At 41.9% G+C, this 25545-nt stretch overlaps 1 protein-coding gene across 1 annotated transcript; it reads left to right on the top strand.

Moving 5' to 3' along the window:
- The first annotated feature begins 6228 nt into the window (after positions 1–6228).
- Positions 6229–25283, top strand: LOC132769004 (magnesium transporter NIPA2). The gene is made up of 6 exons (XM_060765550.2): positions 6229–6498; positions 15537–15785; positions 17627–17683; positions 18350–18440; positions 19786–19946; positions 21386–25283. Exons 1-6 carry the CDS (start codon positions 6462–6464, stop codon positions 21988–21990), a joined length of 1200 nt encoding a protein of 399 aa, XP_060621533.1. The 5' UTR covers positions 6229–6461; the 3' UTR covers positions 21991–25283.
- Positions 25284–25545: the final 262 nt, after the last annotated feature.

Genomic DNA, 25545 nt, shown 5'->3' with positions numbered 1-25545 from the left:
GCAGGGAAGAGCACTAATATATTTTCCCTCCCACTGGGCATGTAAATATAGAAAATGTATCACAGTTACCCTTCTATATCTTATCTACAACTTCTGTATCCACAGATTCAACCATTCACAAGTTGAGATTATATATATATATATATATATATTTAAAATATCCCAAAAGCAAACCTTGATTTTGCCATTTTATATAAGATACACCATTTTACTACGCCATGGGGCTAGTAGGGGAGGAAGATCCAAAGGCCTAAATCCAAATCTAGTCCCAACTGCAAGGAAACCCCATTGGATCAATTATTGAATGAAGCTTAGAAAAACCCAATGCAAATATACAAGCTTAACACTGACTAAGGTTTAACAGGTAAGGCTTTTCCTTCATCTGCTGATACATTTGAGGAGAAGAGCGGGGAGCATCTCAGGTCCCATATAAATGGGTCATATCATCTGAATTGACTTTGTGGCATCAACATGACACACGAAGCCAATTCACCCCCCAATGATGGGCAAGGCTGTTTAACATGGTCTTGCCCCTCATTAGCCAAAGTTAGATAATGCTCCAGAGCTTCCTCAAAGCTCCAGAGCAGTCCTTCACTTTGGGGACATGTAAACAGTTGGGCTGGTTCTGTTGCTGTTTACAATGGCCTTCACACTTTCCAGGGTTCTGCTTATTGTCATCATCTTGTCACCATCTTTTTTTTAAAAAATCTTTATTGTATTGTTAACAACTTTTGTAATACATTTATCTTTATATTGCTTTAGTTTCAATGCATTTTTCTTGTCACTTTGATGGTGACAAGATCATCTTGTCACCATCAAAGCAGTGGCCATGGAACCCCAAAGTGCTCCTAGTACAGTGGTTCTCAACCTTCCGTAATGCTGTGACCCCTCAATACCGTTCCTCATGTTGTGGTGACCTCCAAACATAAAATTATTTTTGTTGCTACTTCATAACTGTAATTTTGCTACTGTTACGAATCATTATATAAATATCCTATATGCAGGATGTATTTTCAATCACTAGATGAAATTTGGCACAAATACCTGATACGCCCAAATTTGAATGCTGGTGGGGTGGGGGTGGGGATTGATTTTGTCATTTGGGAGTTGCAGTGATTTATAGTTCACCTAAACTCAAAGAGCAAACTGAACTCCACCAACAATAAAATTGGAAAAAAAAACTTGGCACACAGAACTCCCATGACCAACAGAAAATACTGGAAGGGTTTGGTGGGCATTGACCTTGAATTTTGGAGTTGCATCTATGGCAGGCATTCTCAGAGATTGTGAGGTCCTCACAACCTCTGAGGATGCCTGCTATAGATGCAAGCAAAACATCAGGAAAGAATGCTTCTGGAACATGGCCATACAGCCCAGAAAACACATAACAGCCCAATATAAAAGCATTTTAAAATATGACTATAAGTGCAGATCTTTCCACACACCCACTTAATCTCAAAATACCTGTTCAAATAATCAAATAAAAAGATCTTTTCTTGCTGGTAGAAGGGGAACAGGGAGACAACCTACACTTCCAATGAATATGGCTCCATATTAAGTACAACTATTGCTTATGTCTGGATAACTATCATACATGCCACTCTGAAAATCATTACTGCACCCTAGTCCTACACTTGGATGCTGATGTCACTGCCTGGATACATTTACTCAAGCAAACATTTTGCACAATCTTAACTTAACCTTGAATTACACATATGACACACCTTCTCTTTGTTTCTGAAGGCGAGCACAGATAGCCGCACCCAAGAGGATTACTCAAGAAGCATAATGTGCAAGGTGCAATGACAGATGTTTTTATCAGTCACCTGTATCCATATCATATGGAGCAATGGGTTAAAACCTTGTTCCGGCAGGACTGTAGACCAACAGGTCAAAGGTTCGAATCCAGGGAGAGCATGGATGAGCTCCCTCTGTCAGCTCCAGCTCCCCATGAGGGGACATGGGAGAATCCTCCCACAAGGATGGTAAAACACAAAACATCTGGCCATCCCCTGAGCAAGATCTTTGCAGATGGCCAGTTCTCTCACACCAGAAGTGACTTGCATTTTCTCAAGTCGCTCCTGACACACACACACACAGACACAACATTATTCCAAAATTTCAAAAAGGAGTGCAATAAATAATAACCATAGATTTTTGGAAAAGCCTAATTAATGAACACATGTTTAAATGAAAGAAAAAAATCACTTAAACAAGAAATGATAAAACATCTCAAAGAGCAAGCAAAAAAATGCCAGTGGGTTAAGCGTATAGGATAGCATCCTGTAAGCAATTTTCCAATATCATAGGTGACATGCTTATGCAATTGCAACTCATTTTTTTAGTCATTGCAGAGGTTAAATTTCTCTATCAATGGTGAAATTGCCAAAATCCCCTCCCAACTCACATTTTCTCAGCTGTAACTTCCAAAATCCAACCCTTTCCTGGTTGGGGCAAGAGCAGCTGATCAGACTCCAGAGAGCAATGACACCATCTGAGGGAGGAGGAGGAGCCCTGGAAGTCCCCATACATCCAACTATAACAGTGGTTCCCAAACTTTTTTTTAACAGGGACCACTTGACCAGAGACAACTTTGACTAGGGACCAGTCTCCAACATTAGTACCAAAAGGGTTACGAATCAGTTTTTGGTCAGCATTAGATTCGGTTTAGTTATTTGGGGTGCTGATTCAGAAAATTGCATTGGATAGACCACGTCAGCTCTAGTTTCTAACACAAAACCTTTGTCATCCAGTAGTTACCATCTGCTAGTCCACAGAAAACCATGTTTAATAATCTAGAGCTGAAGTGCTTTATCCAAGGGGTCAAGGCTGGTCAGCAACAGGGAAGGAGTGGCAGGCAGCACGAAAGGAGTGGAAATAAAATAAAATAAAATAAAAAGGAAGGAGGCTCGTGGACCAGATTTTCATCCTTGCGGCCCATCAGTGGTCCGTGGCCCACAGGTTAAGAACCACTGAGCTATAAGAATAAATACTTTCCATCTGGATTGTTGTATGTTTTTTCGGGCTATACGGCCATGTTCTAGAGGCATTCTCTCCTGATGTTTTGCCTGCATCTATGGCAAGCATACTCAGAGGTAGTGAGGATGCTTGCCATAGATGCAGGCGAAACGTCAGAAGAGAATGCCTCTAGAACATATAGCCCAAAAAAAAAAATACAACAATCCAGTGATTCCGACCATGAACGCCTTCGACAATACTTTCCATCTGCTAGACAAGGAATGGAGACTCTTCTAGCTATATCTCCCAATGCAAGATTACAGCCACGGATTTAAAAATGAAATTAGAACTCAGCACAGTAGGCCACACATTTGTTTAAAGATCATACCCGCAGCATTTCAGAGATAAAAACCAGGAGAGGAATGGCCGAGGAACACAAAACTTGGTCAAGATAACAAAAAGTGAAAAACAGACAAACGAGGAGAGACTGCAGGAGGTTGCTTTCTACCGAGCCTGTGAGGAAGAGCAAGATTCCAGCTTCCTTCCTACTGGGAGGGTACAAATTATTTCTGCACTTTGAACTCAATTTTCAGTAACTGAAGTAAGCTGAGTGTAAAGGGGAGAGAGAAACTGGGACATTTTAAAAGCAGCTGAGGAAATGGAATGAATAGTCGGGGCAGAATCCCCGCTCCTTTCAATTAAAGAGGTTCTCAATTTAACACAAAATGGATTTCTAAACCAGAAGCAGACTCCAGGGTAGATAATTTAATGAAACACATAGACCTTAGTGCATGTACACCCTGCTTTCGACTGTGCAGTTTGGAGTGTATCCTGCATCCTTTGACGTTGACATATTAACAGTTCACTGCACATGCCATCAGCCCTTGGTATCCATGGACAGATTCAGCCATCTACAGCTTGAAAAGATTAAACTAATCCCTAATTTTATGTAAGAGACACCATTCACAATGTACATATACACATAAACATACCTGGATTATGATTGCGGATAGCGTGGTTTTATAGCAATTCTAACATTTTAAAAATATTTAAATGTATTTCAATTTTGATCTTAATTTAATTGAAATGTTTATTTTAATTTTATATTGTTGTTAAGGCATCAAATTGTTGCCTACCTGTAAGCCACCTTGAGTCCCCTTCATGGTTGAGAAAAGTGGGATATAAATAAATAACTAAATACATATACATATACAGCTCGGGAGTGATCCCAGGTCTCAGTGGTGGCTAGGGGAGCTTTTGCACAAATAAAACTTGTGCGCCAGTTGTTCCCATACCTTGCGAAGTCAGGCTTGGCCATGGTGGTCCATGCTCTCATTACATCCTGAATAGATTACTGTAATGCACTCTACGTGGGGTTGCATTTGAAGACTGCTTGGAAGCTCCAACTAGCCCAGCGGTTGCCAATCTGCTATCGAACACAATTCAAAGTGCTGGCTTTAGCCTATAAAGCCCTGAACAGTTCTGGCCCAGCTTCCCTGTCTGAATGTACCTCCTGCTATGAACCATCGTGAAGTCTAAGATGGATGGGAGAGGCCCTGCTCTTGGTCCCACAATCCTTGCAAACACGAGTAGTGGAGACGAGAGCCAGGACCTTCTCAGTGGTGACCCCTCACCTGTGGAACTCTCTACCCAGTGATATTAGATTGGCCCCCTCACTCTTGTCCTTTAGAATGTGGCTATGGGACCAATTGTTTGAATGGTAGAAGCAGCAAATTAGAATGAGACCCAATTTGTGTGAATGACAATGGACCGACTGAACTATGATTTCAAACCAGTGTGATTTAAACAATGTTTTAGTAATTTTGTGTTTTAATGGCTTTTATCATTTATTACTGTTGTTGGCATTGAATGAATGCCTGTTGTGAAGCTGCTCTGGGTCCCCCTTCCAGGGGGTGAGAAGGATGGGATACAAATATGTGAAATAAATAAATAAATAACCCTATACATATACATATCTGGAGTTACACTTATAAATGTACCTGTCCTGATTTGCAAACAAATTCCCCTTAAGAACAGACAGTTACAACCCTATCTTTTTGTAACTTGGAGACTGCCTGTATAGTAAAGCTGATCCTTTTCCAGTTCTCCCAAAAAGTGGATCAAAAGCCCAGCGGATACCAAGGGCCCATCCTTGGGGAGCCTAAAAACACCAGATCCCTTCTGTTCTTGAAATCCCTGAATTGTAGTGTTAGAAGAGAGCAGAAGGGCCGCTTAGTCCAAGCCCTTCCCATGCTGGAAAAGCACAATCAGCAGGGTCTGGTTAGTCCTTGGATGGGGAAATCACCAAAAAGTCCCAGTTGTCGGAGGCTGTATGAATGAAGTGACAGGGTCTGGTTAGTCCTTGGATGGGGACATTACCAAGAAGTCCCAGTTGCCGGAGGCTGTATGTCAGAAGAATGAAGTGACAAGATGGGGGTTCCTTGCCTAAAACCTTCATCACACTATTAAATCCACTTTAAATCCGGTTTTGGCCTCCTGCACAATTCTGGGGTTTGTAGTATAGGGAGGCTGTTAAGGGCTCCTCCCAAAACTACAAACCCCATAATTCTGTTGCAGGCAGAAACCAGATTTAAAGTGGATTCATTCTTTAGTGTGATTTATTTATTTTGTACCAAAAGCATTGCATAAATTAGTATAAAACTGATAAAAAATAGGAGCACAGGCGGCTCAATATCTTTTGACCAAAAACGGGCAACAGCAACGGCATTGTCTGTAGCCTCCAACAATTCTTCCTCTGTACATGAGGCAGGACATAGTGGACAAGTATACAGAGGTGGAGTTGTCTGTTCCGCCCCACAGTCACACAAGGTGTGGGATTCTTTTAGGTAGTGCCATTTTGCCAGGTTGTCTTTTGATCTGCCCACTCCACTTCCAGGTTGCCCATTTTTTGTTTGCCCCTGGAGGAAGACCCTCGTGGGGGGCCATCCAGTTGGGATTTCCTGGTTTAGCTGCCCAGAGGGATACCCTTGCTATTTCTGGGGGGACACCAAGAGGAGTGATAGTTCTCAGAAAGCTTTTCCTTGATTTGAGTCTGCTGGGAGGAGGCTGGTAGCCATGCAGCGGATGGCCCTCACAGTGTTCAATCTAAGTGTGATGAGGCCCTAAGAAGTGCATCTATCGCCAGATGTCTTGAAGGCACAGCCGCACAGACACCTTGAGAAAAGGGGGGGGGGGAGGAGGAGGAGGAGGAGGAGGAGGCGTGTCTGCCGGGGGCCCCTTTCCAGCCCAGCCCAGGTGAAGGCGAGGCGCGCCTGCTTTCCCTCCCGCAGCTGACGGAGGCAGACGGACCAGAGCAGCCCAGGAGGCGGCGGCGGCGGCCAAGGCAGGGAGCCGGCTGCGCCTCGCACATCGGGACCGGCGCACCACACGCCACAAGCCGGGCGCGGACGCTCCCCTCTCCCTTCCTTCCACCTGCTGCTGTTGCCGCCGCGGCTGTTGTTTGGTGATGCTCTGACTGAGCCCCGGCGGAGAAGAGGACGCCAATGGAGCCGCTGTGGGTCAACCGGAGCTGCGCCCACGGTGAGCGGAGGATTAAGGCCTGGCTGGGGAGACGGGGAGAGAGAGACGGGAGCCGGGCAGAGGCGGGAAGGACCCTTCGGACTCCCCCAAGGGGCCAGCCAAGGAGCGGGCGCCCCAGTCCGAAGCCCGCCAAAAGTCTCGGGTCTTGGCGTGGCTTTTGGAGAGGGGCCGGCAGGGCAGTCGCGCCTTGGGAGGGGAAGGAAGGCAGTCGGAGAGAAGGGGTTAGAGCAGGCCTGGGCCAACTTGGGCCCTCCCTCCCTCCCTCCCTCCAGGTGTTTTGGGCTCCAACTCCCACCATTCCTAACAGCCACCGGCTTAAGGGGCTGAGGGGGGAAAGGAAGGGGCCTGGGGCTGCGAGGAATGCTGGGGGCTGGAGTCCAAAACATCTCGGGGGCCCAAGTTGGCCCCTGCCTCCTCGAAAAGTCTCCCCAATCTGTTTGAGTGGGAGGCGGTTGCTGCTGCTGTTGTTGCCAGAGTAACTCAGCCTAGGTGGCTAGTAACGTTTCTCCCAGGCAAGTCTGCGCATCACAATGGGTTTCTGTGAGCTTGGAAGGAAGGAGAAGAGAGGGAAGCTCGCACTTTCTCCCCTGAGAGACCCCCTTGGGCCCTTCCACACAGCCAGATTAATCCAGGACATCAAGACAGACAATCCTCAGTATCTGCTTTGAACTGGGTTATCTGAGTCCACACTGCCACACACTCCAGTTCAATGTGGATTTGTGTGGAAGGGCCCCCAGTTTGGCCAGGAGGTCCCTTTCCCCCTTCACCCTTATATTTGGCACAAGCAAGGTCACAATGGGCGAGGAGTGGATTTGATCCTGAAGTCATGCCAGAAGGAAGGGTAGTAAAGGTAAAAGTTTCCCCTTGACATTAAGCTGGAGCGGTACCTATTGATCTACACATATTTACATGTTTTCAGACTGCTAGGGTGGCAGAAGCTGGGGTTAATAGCGGGAGCTCACGCCACTCCACGGATATGAGCTGCCAACCTTTTGGTCAGCAAGTTCAACAGCTCAGTGGTTTAACCAGCTGCACTACGGGGGTAAGGGTAAGAAAGTGGAAAGTCCTTTAAGGAGAAATAGATGGCCGCGATGTCTTAATGTTTTGCTGTCCAGCACTCCTCCTCTTTTGTGTTATGTTTAAAGCACAACGGCTTCGAGGACCTGGGGAGGAATGTATGCTGTTGTCCTTGCAGGCAACCTTGCTGATAATGGCACAGAAGGACAAAGCAAAGGGTATTGTAGGGGAGCTGGGGTTTCATCTTGAGTCTAAACACAGAAATCAAGAAAAGTCTGGTGAGGGATCTTCCAAAGTTTCCTCTCACTCATGCTTATCAAGCTTACACCCACCCATCCATGTCTTGGATTATATGCCGACTTTTTCCCATACTGGAACATTAACTGGGATAAATTTAATATGAGATAAAACAAGTATATGAAAAGAGTTCTCTCATTGTTATTGTTGTGTGCCCTCAAGACCTTTCCAACTTATAGCGCCCTGAGGCAAAACAATCACAGAGTTTTCTGGGACTGAGAATGTGTGACTTACCCAATATCAACCAGTGAACAAGAAGCACTGCTTGACTATCAAGCAAAAAGTGGGTGCTAGAAATAACATTATATTAAAGCTGACTGGCAAAACCTGGAGATCACAACCAGACACAGTGAAGGCATCTGCCCTTGCACTTTGTTACTCTGCTGCTGAATACGCATGCCCAGTGTGAAACACATCTTACCATGTTAAAACAGTGGATGTAGCTCTTAATGAGACATGTCGCATTATCACAGGATGTCTACACCCTATATCACTGGAGAAATTATACTGTTTTGCTGGTATTGCACCGCATGACATCCGCCAGGAAGTAGGAGCCAGGAATCGACCAAGGCAGTGATATCTCTGGCCCAGCCTCAGTTCAGATATCAACCAGCATGCCAACAACTTAAATCAAGAAACAGCTTCCTAAGATCTACAGAGAAACTCGCAGGAACACCTCAGCAAGTGAGAGACCAAAAGTAGCAGGCTAAAACCCAGAACTTCGATCAATGGCTGATACCAGATGAGAAACTCTCTCTTGAGCACACAGAAGACTGGGTGACTTGAAAGGCACTGAACAGACTGCGCTCTGGTATCATGAAATGCAGAACCAATCTTCAGAAATGGGGCTACAAAATGAAGTCCATGACATGCGAGTGTGGAGAAGAGCAAACCACAGACCACTTACTACAATGCAATCTGCCACATGCACAAAGGACCTTCTTCCAGTGGCACCAGAGGCACTCCAAGTGGCAAGCTTCTGGTCAAAGGAAATCTAGCACAATGCAAAGTTTTTAACTTTGTTAGTGGTTTTTTATTACTGTATTCTCAATTTGCTTCAGGCACAATTTAAAAAAAAAAACAAAGTGGGTTTTCATGGCTGAGTGGGGGGTTGAACCCTATTTTCCAGAGGCGTAGTCTAACTTTCAAACCACTACACCACACTGGCTCTGTTTCAGCTTTTATTTTGAAGGGAAAGCAGCTCTTGGCAAGGAGAGGTGATCATAAAGTCAACACTTCTTCCCTTTCACTGTACTCTGTGAAGACTGGCTCCAAGTCTGGAGAATTGCTTGATTTGGGGGGGGGGGGATACAACTCCCAGAATTAGCTATGGCTGTGTTACGTGGACGTTCTGGCATTGTAGCTTCCCTCCACATCCCAAAATTGAGCCGGATGGCAAGAAACAAGGGAAAAGACTTTGGCTCTTCCACTTCTAGGAAAGCCCTGAAGGATTTGCCCTATCTCATAATTCTTCCCCCCCCCCTTTTTTTTTTTTTTTTTTTGCATCTTGTATAATAAATTAAGAAGTAAAAACAAACTGATTTGCACATCAGTGAGAAAATGCATCTCTGATTTCTGTTTTCAGAGCTATTCAGGGTACATTTTTTTACATGTCGTTAACTACTGTCAAGTTGGCTTCAACTTATGGTGATCCTATTATTGAGAGGCCTTACATGCAGTATTAAATTGAAGTGTTCTACATCTAGCCTAGAGTGATACAGTCCATTCTGTTATCTCAGGATTCACCCATGTCACCCTGTCTTTTTCTGCTGTGATGATGGCCCCAGTCCCTTCAAAGGACTTTGAATTTTGTGATTTTCTCCCCATGAAATATAGCAGAATTGGAGATAATAAATCAGTATGACTGGTGCCCACATTCCTCCTTTCTTATGAGGAAACCTTTGCTTTCGAGGATGGTGGAGGCATTGTCAATGGCAAAGGATGGAAAAGGCTAGCTTTTGTATGACATTAGGGTATTGTCCCTGTCATGGAGATAAGAATTCACTTGTTGTTTTCTGGTTCACAAAGGCTGGCCTGTATCAGGCAAAGTGCCAGGGTCTAAGCAGCCTGCCACATTTGCATTCCTGTTTTTGCTGTTTAGCTGCAGATCTGTGTTTGGGGGGGGGGGGGGGGGGATCAGTAGATAGATTTGATGTTTCTTGTTTTCTCAGAAGATCTGATATATCCCTGCCATCCTACATTCACACAGATGCAGCCAACAGAGTGTGCTCAATTGGCATTTGACTTTCCAAAGTTCCCATGTCATAAGAGTTTGTGTTTGCATGCATGGCAATGCAGTTCCACAGCTGCATGATCTATGATGCAATATATGACTTAAAATGTGGAAACAAACAGGAACAAAGAATGAAAAACATCTTCCCCTCCACGTCTAAATACTTTGTGAAATAAGAATCTTGGATCTGTGGTTTGGATGTCTCACTCAAGTAAATAAACACCTCTGTTTGTGTAAGATAGACCCACCTGCGTCCCTAGTGATTGGGAATGACTTTCTGATCACATGACACCCAGGGATATCTAGAGAAAGTAGCGAATGCAGGAAAGAACCAGGAAAACCTTTCTCTATACTTGCCATTCTCTGGATCTGACCTAATAGACTTTCACTTCCATCCTGAAAGCTAACCATAAAGGTGCCTGACAAGCATCTTTTTAGGGTTGAGCCATGGTGAATCTTAGAGTCACCAACCTGCTTTAGATAGTTGAGGAAAACATAAGGAAATATGAATCTCTGGGCTATTACACTGTAAGGGCCATTTAATCTTAAAAACCTTTATACATTGGATTGCTGTGAGCAGGCATGTTCTCAATTCTCATGGTAGTTCGCGAAAAGGCCTTACTGGTGCTTTATTCAAACTGTTATGTTTATTCATATCATGATCTGATCACCATACTCAATATATCCCATATGCATGGGGGTATTGGGGTAACGATACAAAAGGTTTGCTAGGCTAGACCCTCTTTCACTCAGACTTGCCCCCCCTGAAACTCAGCCCCCCCCACCCCGAAAAAATCTCAGCCCCCCCCCCCCCCGAATCGAAATCCTGGCTACGGGCCTGGCTGTGAGTTTTCTGGATTGTATGGCCATGTTCCAGAAGCATTCTCTCCTGACATTTCACCCACATCTCTGGCACGCATTCTGAGATTGTGAGGTCTGTTGGAAACTTGGCAAATGAGATTTATATATCTGTGGATTGTCCAGGGTGGGAGAAAGAACACTTGTCTGTTTGAGGTGAGTGAGAATGCTGCAATTAGCCACCTTGATTAGCAGTGAATGGCCTTGCAGCTTCAAAGCCTGGCTGTTTCCTGTCTGGATGAATCCTATGTTGGAGGTATTAGCTGATCCTGATTGTTTCCTGTCTGGAATTCCCCCAATTTTAAGTGTTGTTCTTTATTTACTGTCTTGATTTTAGAGGTTTTTTTAAATACTGGTAGCCAGATTTTATTCATTTTCATGGTTTCCTCCTTTCTGTTGAAATTGTCCACATGCTTGTGGATTTCAATGGCTAATTTCCAACAGACCTCACAACCTCTGAGAATGTCTGCCATAATTGTGGGTGAAACATTAGAAGAGAATGCTTCTGGAACATGGCCAGATAGCCCGGAAAACTTACAGCAACCCAGTGTTTCTAGCCATGAAAGCCTTTGACAACACAACTTTTATCCACTCCTGACCTATTCTTATTAATTTTGGCAGTTGCTTAAGCTCAGTCATTAGCAACCCAAATTTCAAACCACTCATTAAATCAGCATAACTCTAGCATCTTAAAGACTTTGAAGTAATTGCCATCTCTCCTGTAATGAGCTATAAATGGATCATTGTCTTGGGTGTGAGAAACGTAGAAGCTCATCAGTGTCCTCCCCCTTCCACTCCCTGCACTAGTTGACACACCTTTAGTTGTAAACATTAACAATGCCTTATCTTTGATATAACGTGACGTGTAACTTTTTTCTTATTATGAATAATTCACATAAATCATCTTGCTAAGATGTTTGATCAGAGTAAATATGAGTTAGTCTATTATTCTGTTCCATTTCCATAATCATAATGACTTCCCTTTTATTGCTTTCTGATTCTCAATCAGGCATGTGGACTCATTTCCATTATTTTGCATTGGCATTTGGTGTATAGGTTAGTTAACTGATTTTAACTGTTGTTCACGTGGCATGTTTTGCATTTCCACAAAGTAAACCAACAAGACTTACACTGTTGAATTAATGCAGTCTGACACCACTTTAATTGCTATGAAATCATGGGAGTTGTAATTTTACAAAGTCTTTATTCTACTCTTTGGGATCTTGCTAAAAATAGGGGAAGTTGGATTGATTTTTTTCTGTATCCCTGAATACAGATAGATCTTGTTTTTCCAGTTGTATGCTTTGCATGGTTGAGGTTTACTATGTAAGACTAGGAAGTATTACTAAAGCAACTCATGCATGAGAGTTTTTATATGATACAACACACCATACAACAGATCTGGATGCCATTGATAGCACCAACTATAATTATTCTAAATTATTTTGAATTAGTGGTTCTGGTGGATCGGTACATAAGTAAATCCTGTTGATTTAATCAGCCTGTTTAGGAGCCCACAGTAGCTCAGTGAGTTAAACCCTTGTTCCGGCAGGACTAAAGACTGACAGGTCTGAGGTTCAAATCCAGGGAGAGTGTGGATGAGCTCTCTCTGTCAACTCCAGCTCGTCGTGCAGGGACATGAGAGAAGCCTATAACAAGGATGGTAAAACATCAAACATCCGGGCATCCCCTGGGCAGCGTCCTTGCAGGCGGCCAATTCTCTCACACTAGAAGCGACTTGCAGTTTCTCAAAAGTCATTCCTGACACACACAAAAAAATGGTCTGTTGTAGATGGGACTTAGATTGAGGCCTTTGCAAGAAATAAAGCATTCTGCTCGTGTATTTATTCATTCCTTTAATGATTTCCATGCTATCCCTTATAGAGGAGAATTCAAAAATATTATCTCATGTACCATATGTAATTTTCTTGTAACATTCTTGCTTAGCTCTCAGCAAGGTCTCACTGGATTATCAGAAAACAAAGGGGTCATTTTTACCTTCTTGGAGAGGCATACAAGTAGAATTGATCAGAGTAAATATTCTTCATGACAGATAAGCTGTTTCTCATCTGGATATTCAAACTATCTAGCTTTTCCCAGCATGAAATACACATTTAGAGGCTCTCTGCTGTTTAACAGGTGCATGACGGAGAAAAAGCCCTGTGTCCTTTGCTGGAAAAAGTTTATCTGGTTGAGTTTCCAGTTGAGCAAGCAACAGCATTTTTGTCTTGAAAAATATTGCTCTAAGATGCTTGCCTCTTTAAGATGATACAATGCCTCTTCGCTTTCTGAAAGATCCTTTTTTTTGCCTTCCAGATGCAAATTCCCATTCAGTGACCAGAAAAAGCATTACTTGTTGAATTTGCCATTGCTATGCAGGCATTAAAGGCAGTGATGTCAACATTTGTTAAGAAAAGAGATTGCTCTCCTTAAGATGAAACATGGGTTGAGTTATTTCATACCGCTTTTAATATGCTTTTCAGCCTTATTTATAAATTTGGTTTCTGGTCAGGCATGTAGCCGGGGGGGGGGGGGGGGGGCTTGAGGGGCTTAACCCCCCCCCCCCCGAAATTCTCATGGTGGTTCGCGAAAAGGCCTTACAGGTGCATTATTTAAACTGTTATGTTTACTCATATCAATATCTGATCACCATACTCAATATATCCCATATGAATGGGGGTATTGGGGTAATGATACAAAAGGTTTGCTAGGCTAGACCCTCTTTCATTCAGACTCACCCCCCCCCCGAAACTCAGCCCCCCGAACCCCCCCTGAAAAAAATTCAGCCCCCCCCCCCGAAACGAAATCCTGGCTACGGGCCTGTTTCTGGTGATATTTTCCTTTGACACAGTGCAAATATATTTATTTAATTTACTTCTTTAACAAAAAAAAATGGTACGATTCAGAAATAACATGGAAAAATTAGAGACTGGTGGCTGCAAAACAAATCAAAACAAAACAACAACAAACAAGAATAGTAAAGCAATTGAAAACATTTCCCTCCAAAATTAACACTATACAAATGTGAACCAAAACAATTAGATCAAGTAAACCTCCTGTAAAGAAACAAACACACTGTGAACCTTCTAGAGACTACACTAAACCTTAAGCTCCTACCAAAATGGATCTAGATTTTTTTTTCACCAGCTTCCACTTTTCTTATGATTTCTATTTTGATGGCAGAACTTATAGATCTATACATTTGAACATGTTGGGGACATCTAGTGATGCATGCTTATTTGCTCTCCTTTTTCTCATTGTATTGTTCACACATACTATGGGATGCTGGGTGCAGCTGCTGTTCACCTTGCCTATTGTGGGCAGACATACACAGATGCACTAGGATTGTCTAAAATAGAATCTCATTCTTTCCTGGCTCAGGGTTTGCTGCATTGTTTACTGCAGAACAGCTGCTGCAATCCAACATCAAATGCCTGTGTTTCTCCAGCTCCTTTTCACTATCCTCATGGTGCCAATGCTGCTAGAAATCTTCCACTAGACATAGGATAAGGAAGAAAGGGGAGAAACTGGGCAGGCAGGAAAAGACTCTGTAAAAAAAGTCTCTTTTTTCAGAGTCAGATATTTTGTCAACTGAGACATGCCCATAGTAAAATCACTCCCTTCAAATCAGTAGGGGTCTATGCTATAGAGTTAATGCCTTTTGACACTACTTTAACTGCTATGGCTCAATGTTATGGAATCATGGGAGCTGTAGTTTTACAAGTTTTGGCAAAAAGTGTTGGTACTTCACCAAACTACTGATTCCCATAGCATTGATCTATGGCAGTTAAAGTGATATCAAACTGCATTAATTCTACAGTATAGATGCACCCTAAGACAGCTGATTCATTTGAGAAGCATATAGATAATTGAGATACATAAGAATGTCAGCTTTTTGCTTGTAGAATACTGTGCCTTTATTCATTTCATGATTACAAGTAGTCTCCAAGTTACAAAGAAAATACGTTCTGTAGGTTTATTCTTAAGTTGCATCTGCACTTAAGTTGGAACATGTACATCTTTTTAGGTGTAACTTCAGCCAAATATATATATATATATATAGCTTTGGATAGCATAGGGAAGGGTAACACCCCTCTGGTTTTTTTTTTGGTTTTTTTGTTTTTTTGCTGTCTGTGCCCCTGTTATGAAGATTTCATCTCACTTTCTGTCCCTGTGATAATTGGATTTTGAAAAAATGGCTTGTTGTGGAAGCAGATTGGTGATAAAGCTTCCGTGCATACACCTTTTTCCCATGTTAACTCTTTCAGAAGTGTATTTCCCTTCCAAGAGGTAGGGAAATATACTTCTTCAAAGTCATATGGAGCAGTCATTCCTTGTACATTTTAGTTCGTTTTAGTAAAAGAAGCAGAAATGGGGAAATGTTGTAACAACCATTGCACATTCACAATTTATAGATTTTGTAATTGTTCACATTTTGTTGTTTTGAAACCTTTTACAAGTTTCAAAACAACTGTCTGTTTTGAAACACTGAAAGTCACATTTTTAGAGGATGCAGACATACACTGAATAAGTAAAGAAAACAGATAATGCAATTGTGAGAAGTGACCTGTACTATCCATTAAAACCCTTGTTGTCTTTCTCCACCCCACCCCTAATATTCTTGTTTTCCCAGGTTCCGTGTTCACCTTGACTTGCTTGTCTCGTCAGGTTGTTTGTCAGGTCATCGAGAATAGCAGCTCCACGTCCTCATCCTCCAAGAATCTCAGTTTACACACTGACCAAACTGTGCAGATAGAGGACAAATATGGCTTCTACATTGGTCTGGCCTTGGCCATCCTCTCCAGCTTCCTCATTGGCAGCAGCATCATCTTGAAGAAGAAAGGACTGTGCCGGCTGGTGGAGAAAGGAGGCACTAGAGCTGGTATGATTTCATTGGCTTGGCAGGTGGAAGGAGCCATCAGTTGTCTCCTGCCAAACTTATGGCAAACTCGTAAAGTCTTCAGGATAAGTGGCACCTACCTCATGTGGCTGATCCTATGGTTAGCAATGGATACTTCCTGTATGTTGTTCCTCGGGGTCTTATAATTCACTTCTTTTGAGGAATTGAGAGATATATGTGACATACCCTGCCCTCAGATGCAATGTAGGTTATTGTCTCAGCACCAGTACAGACAACTCTCCGTAACCACAGCTTCAACCTCAATTTTGCCATTTTATATCAGAGATGACATTTTTCTACGTTGTTATATATAATCGAACCTGAGCATCCACAGTTTTGGGAGCCCATGATGGTGCCCTGGAACCAAATCCCAGCTAATATGGAGGACCTAATGTCTGGTTATACACAAAGATATACATTCTTTATCTCATTTAGTTGTGATTTAACAAATCAATTCACTCCAATGAGGCCGTTTTCAGTAAAAGTAATGCCAGATTTAACCTTAAGACAAGAATGAGACTCATGGAGTTGGACTGCAGATTCTAGCACGCTTCACCATTGGCTATACTGGATAGATCTAATAGGGATTGCAATCCAACCACATTTGAAGAGGCACATTATTCTCACCCTTTCCCTAATCTCCCCATGCTTGCTTTGAGTCAGCCAGGACCCAGGTCTGGAAAAATTGATTAATCCAGCCAATCCAGTCTTTGGGAAAGGTTGCTCAATCTTGAGGATGGGTTAGTCAAAAGAGTACTAAATTGGGGAAGATTTCCTTAGATAAATCTTTACTATCCAAGCTGAAAAGAAGGAAAACCCTAAACTAGTACATATATAGGTGTGGTTACTGTTACACAGCTAAAGAACTGTCTACTTCTCAGTATGATACCCATCTAATCTCTCCAGCTAGGCATTCATACTTGGTTTCTTGCCATTGTATCTTGGTGCCTCCCGCATACATTCTTGTTAGTCAGACACTCGTAAATAGCTAGCATTTCCTGTTCTGCCACTACGTATTTCCAATCTTCAATTTTTCTTGCTCCTAAACAAAGCTTTGAATGGAATTATTACATGCAGCTGATGATAATCTCAGTGTTTCCACACTATAAATTTTTACATTTTCCTTGTGATGTGTTGTGAAATATCCATTTCTAAACAGGGATATTTTGGCCTGAATCATATTTTTAATCCAAACCAAAGTACACCTGTTGAATTAATGGGATTTGCCTATGTGTTGATTCTCTGTTTAGTTATTGATTAAGTGGTCTACTCTAGTTGAGACTAACCATTGAGATTTAGGCCACTCTCTGTCATAGTTGTCATATTCCATTAGCTCTTCCCCAGCTGAAAATACCTTTGATTTGTTTAGACACATTGAACATCCCTTATCCAGAATCCCAGAATCCTCCAGAATCTGAAATCATCTTCATGAGTGGCTGAGATAGTGACAACTATACTTTTTGATGGTTCATGCACAAAATTATTTAAAATAGTCTATATGAAATTACCTTCAGGCTATGTGTTCAAGGTGTATATGAAACAAATCATTAATTTTGTGTTTAGACTTGGGTTCCAAGATATCCAAGTCTTTCAAAATCAAAAGAAAATTTAAACACTTCTAGTCTCAAGCATTTCATAGAAGGGAGACTTCCATTTAAGTCCATTGATTTGCTTAGCCAGTGCTTTTAGAGGGGTGTGTGTGTGTGTATTTTTGCCAACTGGTCATACTGTTATCTAGCTATTTGTTTCTGTTTTATCATGAACAATATGAGTCTCTTCACATATGTTAGTCTCTAAGCACATGTTGTCTTTTGCTTTCCCAGGGGATGGAGGTCATGGCTACCTACGGGACTGGTTGTGGTGGGCTGGTTTACTCACAAGTAAGTTGGACTATTCCACAGTTGTCTGATTTATGCTTGATGAGAAATGAGACACTTTCACTGCTTACCAGTCTGCTGACTGCTGCTCTGTAAACTACAGTTACTATGTAGAGACATTCCCATCTAGTTGGGGCTCTTGTGGTCCCTGAAGATCCAGCTCTGCAGTTCAGCAGTGTGGAAGTTGCCACAGACAGCACATTTTGGATATAAGAGGCAGCTAATGGTTATATAATTGAACTCAATACATTTTTTTGCTTTCAGGGAGGGGAGCAATACTTTGTTAATTGAAGATGGTTGTTTGTTTTATTTATATCCAGCTGCTCCTCAACAGAGTTTAGGTTAGCTAAAATATGGGAAGGGGAAGAGAACTACTGGATCTCTAGTAGAAAAGAGATCCATAATCAAGGTACTAGCAGAAAAAAAAAGTCCCTGCCATGTAGTCATGCTGTTCTGCTGTCCTCAGTCACAGTTGCCCCAGCTGATCCTAAATCTTAGATAGATCAGTCATGGGGCAGGCAGTCTTTATATACCCTGAGCTGTTCAAGGTTTGGTATACTACTTGAATGCAGCCTTAAATGCAAACAAAACTAGCAAAAAAGATTTGCACATGAATACTATTTCTTATAATCCCCCTGTTCTTTGTTTACCCTGTGTGTATTTACTCAGTGGGCGGAGGAGAAGCTGCCAACTTTGCTGCCTATGCCTTTGCACCTGCAACAATTGTTACTCCACTTGGAGCCTTGAGCGTACTCATAAGGTGACTGCCTTTCATTTCAACTCTGGTCTCCTATATTTATTCCAATATATACACATCTCCAGCTGATTTGCCTGCAAGCAGAACAAATAGTTTGATAACACTGTCCTTGTATAGAGTCAACTAGGTTTCTTGTAGGTTTTCACAAAGCGAATCTTAGCAGTTATGTTGGACATGGGGTCAACTCATTCCTTGAAAAAGTAGAAACTCATTGTTTAACATATTTTTCTGCTAAAAAATGATAGCCCGCTTTTCATTGAAATAGAACATTATTATAGGGCCCTTCTACACCAGCCCAAATGCAAAGAAAACCAGCAGGGCTGGACACAGAGATTGTCCTTTTCTTGCCGAACGTTTAGTCCCTAAAAACAAAAGAAAGGAGTCAGTAGGAGCCACAAGGTTTACCTTATCTTCCTGGGGCTAGAAAATGAAACTAATGGGCTTTGGGGAAATTCTGGGGCACAGGGAGGGGAGGCTGGCATTGTCAACCTTCCTCCTCAGGCCCCTTCCACACAGCTGTATAAAATGCACATTGAACTGATATTTATTTTATTTATTTACTAGCCGTCCCCTGCCATGTGTTACTGTGGCCCACATGGGGGTTCTGTGTGGGAGATTTGGCCCAATTCTACCATTGGTGGGGTTCAGAATGCTCTGTGATTGTAGATGAACTATAAATCCCAGAAACTACTACTCCCAAATGACAAAATCAATTTTTTGAGTGAAGGACATACAGGTCTCTTGTGTCCAAATTTGGTGTCAATTCGTCCAGTGGTTTTTGAGTTCTGTTAATCCCACAAATGAACATTACATTTTATTTATATAGATTTGCGACATTTATATGCCGTGAGGACTCAGATAATCCAGTTCAAAGCTGATATTTTGGACTACTTGTCTTGATAGTCTGGGTTATACGGCTGTGCAAAAGGGTTCTCAGGCTGCCTGAGCCTGGGGAGGAGGGGTAGCTGTGGGGGCTGCCTGCTTGGAACCTGAGTGGAGATCCTAGGAGAAACTGCGTCCATGTCCAGATTTTTCAATAATTTCAGATATCTTTTAAACCTGGATAATTCCAGGTTGAAATGGATTGACCTGAAACATCATCTGGATGCATCAGGCTAATCCATTTTTATCCCACTTTATGTGGGCTGTATAGATGGGGCCAGGCTGCTTTTCTCCAAGAAGAACCAGGATCAGATACAGAATATATAAATACCACTTTTGTCTTTGAAATATCTTTTGTAAATCTAAACTTAATCAGACAAGCCTTGACATTCTGGTCCAAGTTATTTTTTTCCTAAGTGCATTATCTCAAATATCTTTTCTTGGTTTATTTTCCTTTCACACACAGTGCCATTTTGTCTTCCTATCTACTTGGAGAGCGTCTCAACCTGCTGGGCAAATTAGGCTGCATGCTGAGCATTGTGGGTAGTACAGTGCTGGTGATCCATGCTCCAGAGGAAGAAGAAGTCTCCACTCTAGATGAAATAGCTTCTAAACTGAAAGAGCCAGGTAATCAATGGCAAAGCAACTTTGGTTGTTTAAAAGTGACATCGTGTTGTACAAACTATTATTTGTCTGGAATACAAATGGGATGATGGTCTAATTATAGCTGTGAAGCCTGGGCATAGCGGGATGGGTACTTCAGACTGTGTATGGTAATGGATAAGGACAAGTGTCCCAAATGATGCATTTCTGAGGAGCTGCCAGTGATAGCACTATTAAATGATGTCTGCAACACTCTCACAGTCACAGAATACATTGAGACAAACTGTTGCAGTAGGATCCCAAAAAGTATCTCCAACTGCCTTTTAGATGTGACCCGGAGAGCACTGCAGATGTATTTTCCCAGCACCCTAATCTGGAGTTCTCCAGGACCTCTTGGGCTGGGGTGCTGTCAGGCTGAAACAGGAGGTTTGTGTGTTTGGCATTAGCAGACATAAATATGATGACTGAATTGTGTCATCGTACTTTTAACTGATGGTGCAGGTTCTCATCCTATAATTCTGAATATTCAACTGAAGGTTTGAATGTGGGGACTGAGGGGGAAAACCATTTGGAAAGGCAGGCTTCTTATTTGGGAGAGGTAACCGTCTCATCTTCTCCATATCCCCAGTTGTACTGTACCCCTGCTGCCAATCCAGTCAATGTTTGTATAGGAATGGAGGGAATGTCATATTTTGCATTGGCTCTGGCTTCAGTATGTCTTGGAGCACCTCCAGTGGTTGTCAAAAAATTACTTCTACAAAAGTTAAGTCTCTAGTGCAGTGATTCTCAGCCAGTGGGTCCCCAGATGTTTTGACCTTCAACTCCCAAAAATCCTAACAGCTGGTAAACTGGCTAGGATTTCTGGGAGTTGTAGGCCAAAACACCTGGGAACCCACAGGTTGAGAACCAGTACTCTAGTGGGACTAGGGGTGCAATGGGTTAAACAGTGAACTGTTGAATCTGCTGACCTAAAGGTTGGCAGTTCAAAGCCATAGGTTGGGGTGAGCTCCCGCTGTAAGCCCTAACTCCTGCCAACCTAGCAGTTTGAAAACATGCAAATGTGAGTAGATCAATAAAGTACTGCTTTGGTGGGAAGATAATAAAGGCAGCCATCCAGCCATTCTGGCAACACAACCAGGAGCTGTCTTCGGACAACAGGCTCTTCAGCTTGAAAATGGAACAAAAGCACCTCCCCATTGCCAGAGTTGAGAACCGCCTCCAGAAAGCTGGAGATGAAAGGGGAAGCCTTTGCCTTTGTTCTGTGTATTTGTATGTCATTGTTATTCCATTCTGTTAAAAGACATTGAACGTTGGTCTATCTGTGTATGTTGTGATCCACTTCGAGTCCCCTCAGGGAGATAGAGCTGAATATAAATAAAGTGTATTAGTGCCAAGCAAGTACTCCATCCCTAAGATTCCAGTGTGATTTAACTCTCACTTCCTCTTGTTTTTATGTCTTCCAGGTTTCCTAGTTTATGCTGGCCTTCTCTTGGTGATTTGCCTAGTTTTTATTTTCTTCCTAGCTCCACGCTATGGACAGACCAATATTCTTGTGTACCTCATCATCTGCTCTGTGATTGGGGCTTTCTCTGTGTCTTCAGTCAAAGGACTTGGCATTGCCATCAAGGAGTTTTTTGCTCACCAGCCTGTTCTTTACCACCCCCTGACCTGGATTCTTGTCTTTACATTAGTGGCCTCTATTACCACACAGATCAACTACCTCAATAAGGCTCTTGACATTTTCAACACCTCCATGGTTTTCCCCATCTACTATGTGCTGTTTACCACCATAGTAATCACCACATCAGTCATCCTCTTTAAGGAATGGGTCACCATGTCTGCGGTGGACATTATTGGGACCATATGTGGATTCCTCACCATTATTTTAGGAGTGTTTTTACTCCATGCTTTTAAAGACATGGACTTCAGCTTGAGAAACCTACCACAAACTCTTCAGAATACTGACGAGGCTCCAATAATTAGGGATGACAAGGACATCCTAATAGAAATGGATAGCAACAGTATCAAGGACGATGGGAAACCCAAAGTATTCATGATCTACAGTTGAAACCAAAAATCAGCAATGCTGCAGCTGCAGAGACTGGGACCAAAGAATTGTGTTCGTGTGTACAGAAGAATTTGCATTAAGTGAAACCTTGTCATGTGTATCTTCTGAAAAGAAGTACGAGTTTAAGCCATTCTCCTTTACACAATGTGTCCTTCTCCTTCCCACTTTCCTGCTTAGTGGTCCCTTCTTTTCATCCTCTGAAATTGTACCATATAATTTCCACATAATTTGTGTGGAATTACTATGGCTACTATGACTGTGCCTCTCAAACAAGCACGTTTTCTCTGATTATCTGAAGAAATTTGATTCTTCATATAGTGGTGACTACAATTGCTTCCTGTTCCTACACAGGATGATTTCCCCCTAACATTGCAAAGAAAAGTTGTATTAGTCTAAGCTCTGTCATGACAAGAAAGGTTTTAAAATGTGAACTCTGAAACTTGGGAGAAAACCATTGTGCCTTTCTAAAGGCCTGAATGCACAATACTTTATTGAACTTGTTATACAGAAGAGACTGGCCAGAATCCTTTTGGGTAATTGAGAACCCATAACCATCAATTACAGATTTACAACTGGCACACATTCACAATCCCTACACATCCCATCGTTTAAGGACTATGCAGGGACTGTGGAAGTTCCCTTTACCTCCCTAACTGGTAAGCAACTGCTGCAATTGACAGGGGCCCATTCCCCTGTCAATCAGGAAGTGACTGCACGATGTTCCTGGTGTGAGGGGGATTTGTGAAAGGGGTCCTTTTTCTGCCTGTTATGCTGGAAATTGTTCATGGGAAGAGGTAAAAACGTTAGGCAGCTGAATTCAGAGGATGGGCCCCAATCTATCCCAGCAGCTGCTTAACAGAAAGTGGTATTTCCACAAAGAGGTGTAGAATTCACTGTGTAGCAACATTACTGTGCTACCGAGTACACAACAGTCATATAGGATTCTGGTACATGTATTTGTTTTGAAGAAGCTAATTACATGTAGGATAATGCTGTGCTGCTAGAATATGTGAGATTTCTAGATGGGGTGCAATGATATTGCATCACTAACTTGTGTTGCTAATTGTCTTGGTAATGTCAAGAAAACAGTAGTATATACTGCTTTTGCATTCATAGATTCAGTTTTTCTGTCTTTGGTGTTCTTTCCTGATGGTGAATGATTTTTCTGAAACTGTCAAGGTTAACCCATTATGGGTACTGTTAATAATTCTGAGTTGTATTTCAGCTTGCCAGTTAATATCCAGATGTTCATTGTGATTGACCAGATAAGACTAGATTGAGGTCTAGCATTCATGTTCAAAATGTATGTTTGTGATATCTTGTGTCTGTGTAAGACTCTGAAGTGCATTGCATGGCCATTTAGCATCCTGTCATAATATCATGGCATGTACAACCATGTGAATAAGCAGCTGTCTGCAGTGTTCACTTGTGTGATAGTAAGACTGTTGCCATGTTCCCACATCTCAATTTTTCTGAGAGAATAGATGTGGTAAGATTCTCTTCACCATAACATGGTGAAGCCAGCTGTTCTTCAATATAATCAGTTGCATACTTGAGTCCAATATACTGGTAGATGTTACCTTGGTGGAATGGGAGCTATTAGCATAACATGAGAACCCCTCAACTATGGAAAAGGAGACCACACTGCAATTATGCCAATGGTAGAGAGCATCAACCCTTGAGAAACAGTAGATTACCACCACATTTGACTGCCCTTTATGTGGTCTTGGCCTTTTAAAGTGATTGTGTGGGAAGGATATGTGTTGGGCTCTCATAATACTGGAGTGATAGAATAAGAAGAGGAACATCCACTGTAAACAGTCCTCTGTATTAGTGCTTCCACTATGTATTAATATTCTGTTTTCTGATTGGAGATAATGAATTCGAATGTCAGTCTCAACCTGAGATGGCCCATTCAAGCAATACAATTTTTCCATGTCTTGATACACCATTCAACATTTGAGTCAACTCTTATTAGGAATAATCACTAGGATTCAGGTCAATTTTATACCGCATTTTAATGGAATAGCTAAGTTTTAATATCCAAAAACCAAACTGATTTGTTATTAATAAGATATGATTATTGGGACTATGAATGTTTGTTTCTAGATTCCTTCTTTAGGCAGTGGATGACATACAATGATAGGAATGTTAACTTCCTAATGTTAATAAACTGCGTGTACGATAGAAATATGTACATTGACCAAAATACCTTTCTGCATGGCTCAGATCCCTGTTATGATCACAGCAGTGTGAAATGGGATCCAAACTTGCAAAGTCAGTGTGATGATAAGCTGAATGAGTTTAGGTTTGCGTTCCTTGATCATAAGCTTCCTGAATGATTAACTCCTTTTCTTGGTCAATGAAAGTCTTTTTTTTTTCTTAGTCTGGATGCCCAAGAAACTGGAGAATGTCTGTCATCAGCATTAAGTCTTTGAATGTGGGGAATTATATATTTTTAAGAAAATAAAAGTGTATTTGGTCAGTCATATGCAAAATCAAGAGGCTTATGAACCAAGAGATGTTTTAGTTTTTGTGTTTTTAATATAAGCTGTCTAGTTCACAGGCCTTTAGAGAACAGGTTCAACTCTCTCTTTCAGTACACTTTTCCCTTCCTCATCACTTTAAATCACTGGTTTCCAAATTTTGGTCATTCTGGTAGCTTGGACTTCAGCTCTCAGAAATCATAACTGTTGGCCAAGATGGTTGACATTTTGTGACATCCAAAACACCTGGAGGGACATAGTTTGGGAACCACTGCTTTAGTGCAGAAGGGGATAGTAGCCTTAACATTTAGAAAAATAGCTCACATGCTCAAACTTTACTATCCTACTGTACTTTGGGAAACAGTAAACTTGAGAGCAGGCTTTCACATCATAGGAAAATGTATTGTGTTATTATGGAAGAGAAGCCCCAATGTTATGTTGATGCTGTAGTAGTGGGGTTTTAAAAAAGAAATCTACACCACTGTTACTACCAGTCAGACAACTCCGCTTTAGCAAGCATGCCATCTTCTTTGGCTAACAAAATCTATCTGGCTGGACAAGAGAGGTGAAGAGGAATCTTTAGTAGATGAAAGGATAAATGGAAACTTTACTCACTTGAAAGAACAAGAGTTCAAACTTGGTGACATATGCCCATCATTCCTCATTGTCCATAAACAGCTGTTAAAATTTGCCAATGAATGTATCTTACAATTGTACAGTATAACTTTGTGAAGGGGAGTGGGATTTCTCACCCTGTTTTGATTATATGACATTTCAGTGCGACTTATTTATACTTTGAGAGGAAGAATAAAGATTGTTTTCTATAAATTCTTCAAAGTGGGCCTCTGTTTTATTTTGTTTTGCTCCTTTTCTATTGCCCTACAATGTGTACTGCCGGTGTCCAACCTACAAAATGCAGCATCCTCTGCTAGTATAGCAAACAAAATCATTATGTTCTTACATGGGTTTGGTGGCAACAGAAATTTGCAACCAAGCCATAATTTCCTATTTGTGGGGACAATCTGCGTGATGAATAACACAAGGAAGTAGTGAGTAGTAATTCAAGCTG

Source organism: Anolis sagrei, chromosome 2 (genome assembly GCF_037176765.1).
Source record: "Anolis sagrei isolate rAnoSag1 chromosome 2, rAnoSag1.mat, whole genome shotgun sequence".
Lineage (NCBI taxonomy): Eukaryota > Metazoa > Chordata > Lepidosauria > Squamata > Dactyloidae > Anolis > Anolis sagrei.
This window is presented reverse-complemented; position numbering and strand designations above follow the sequence as displayed.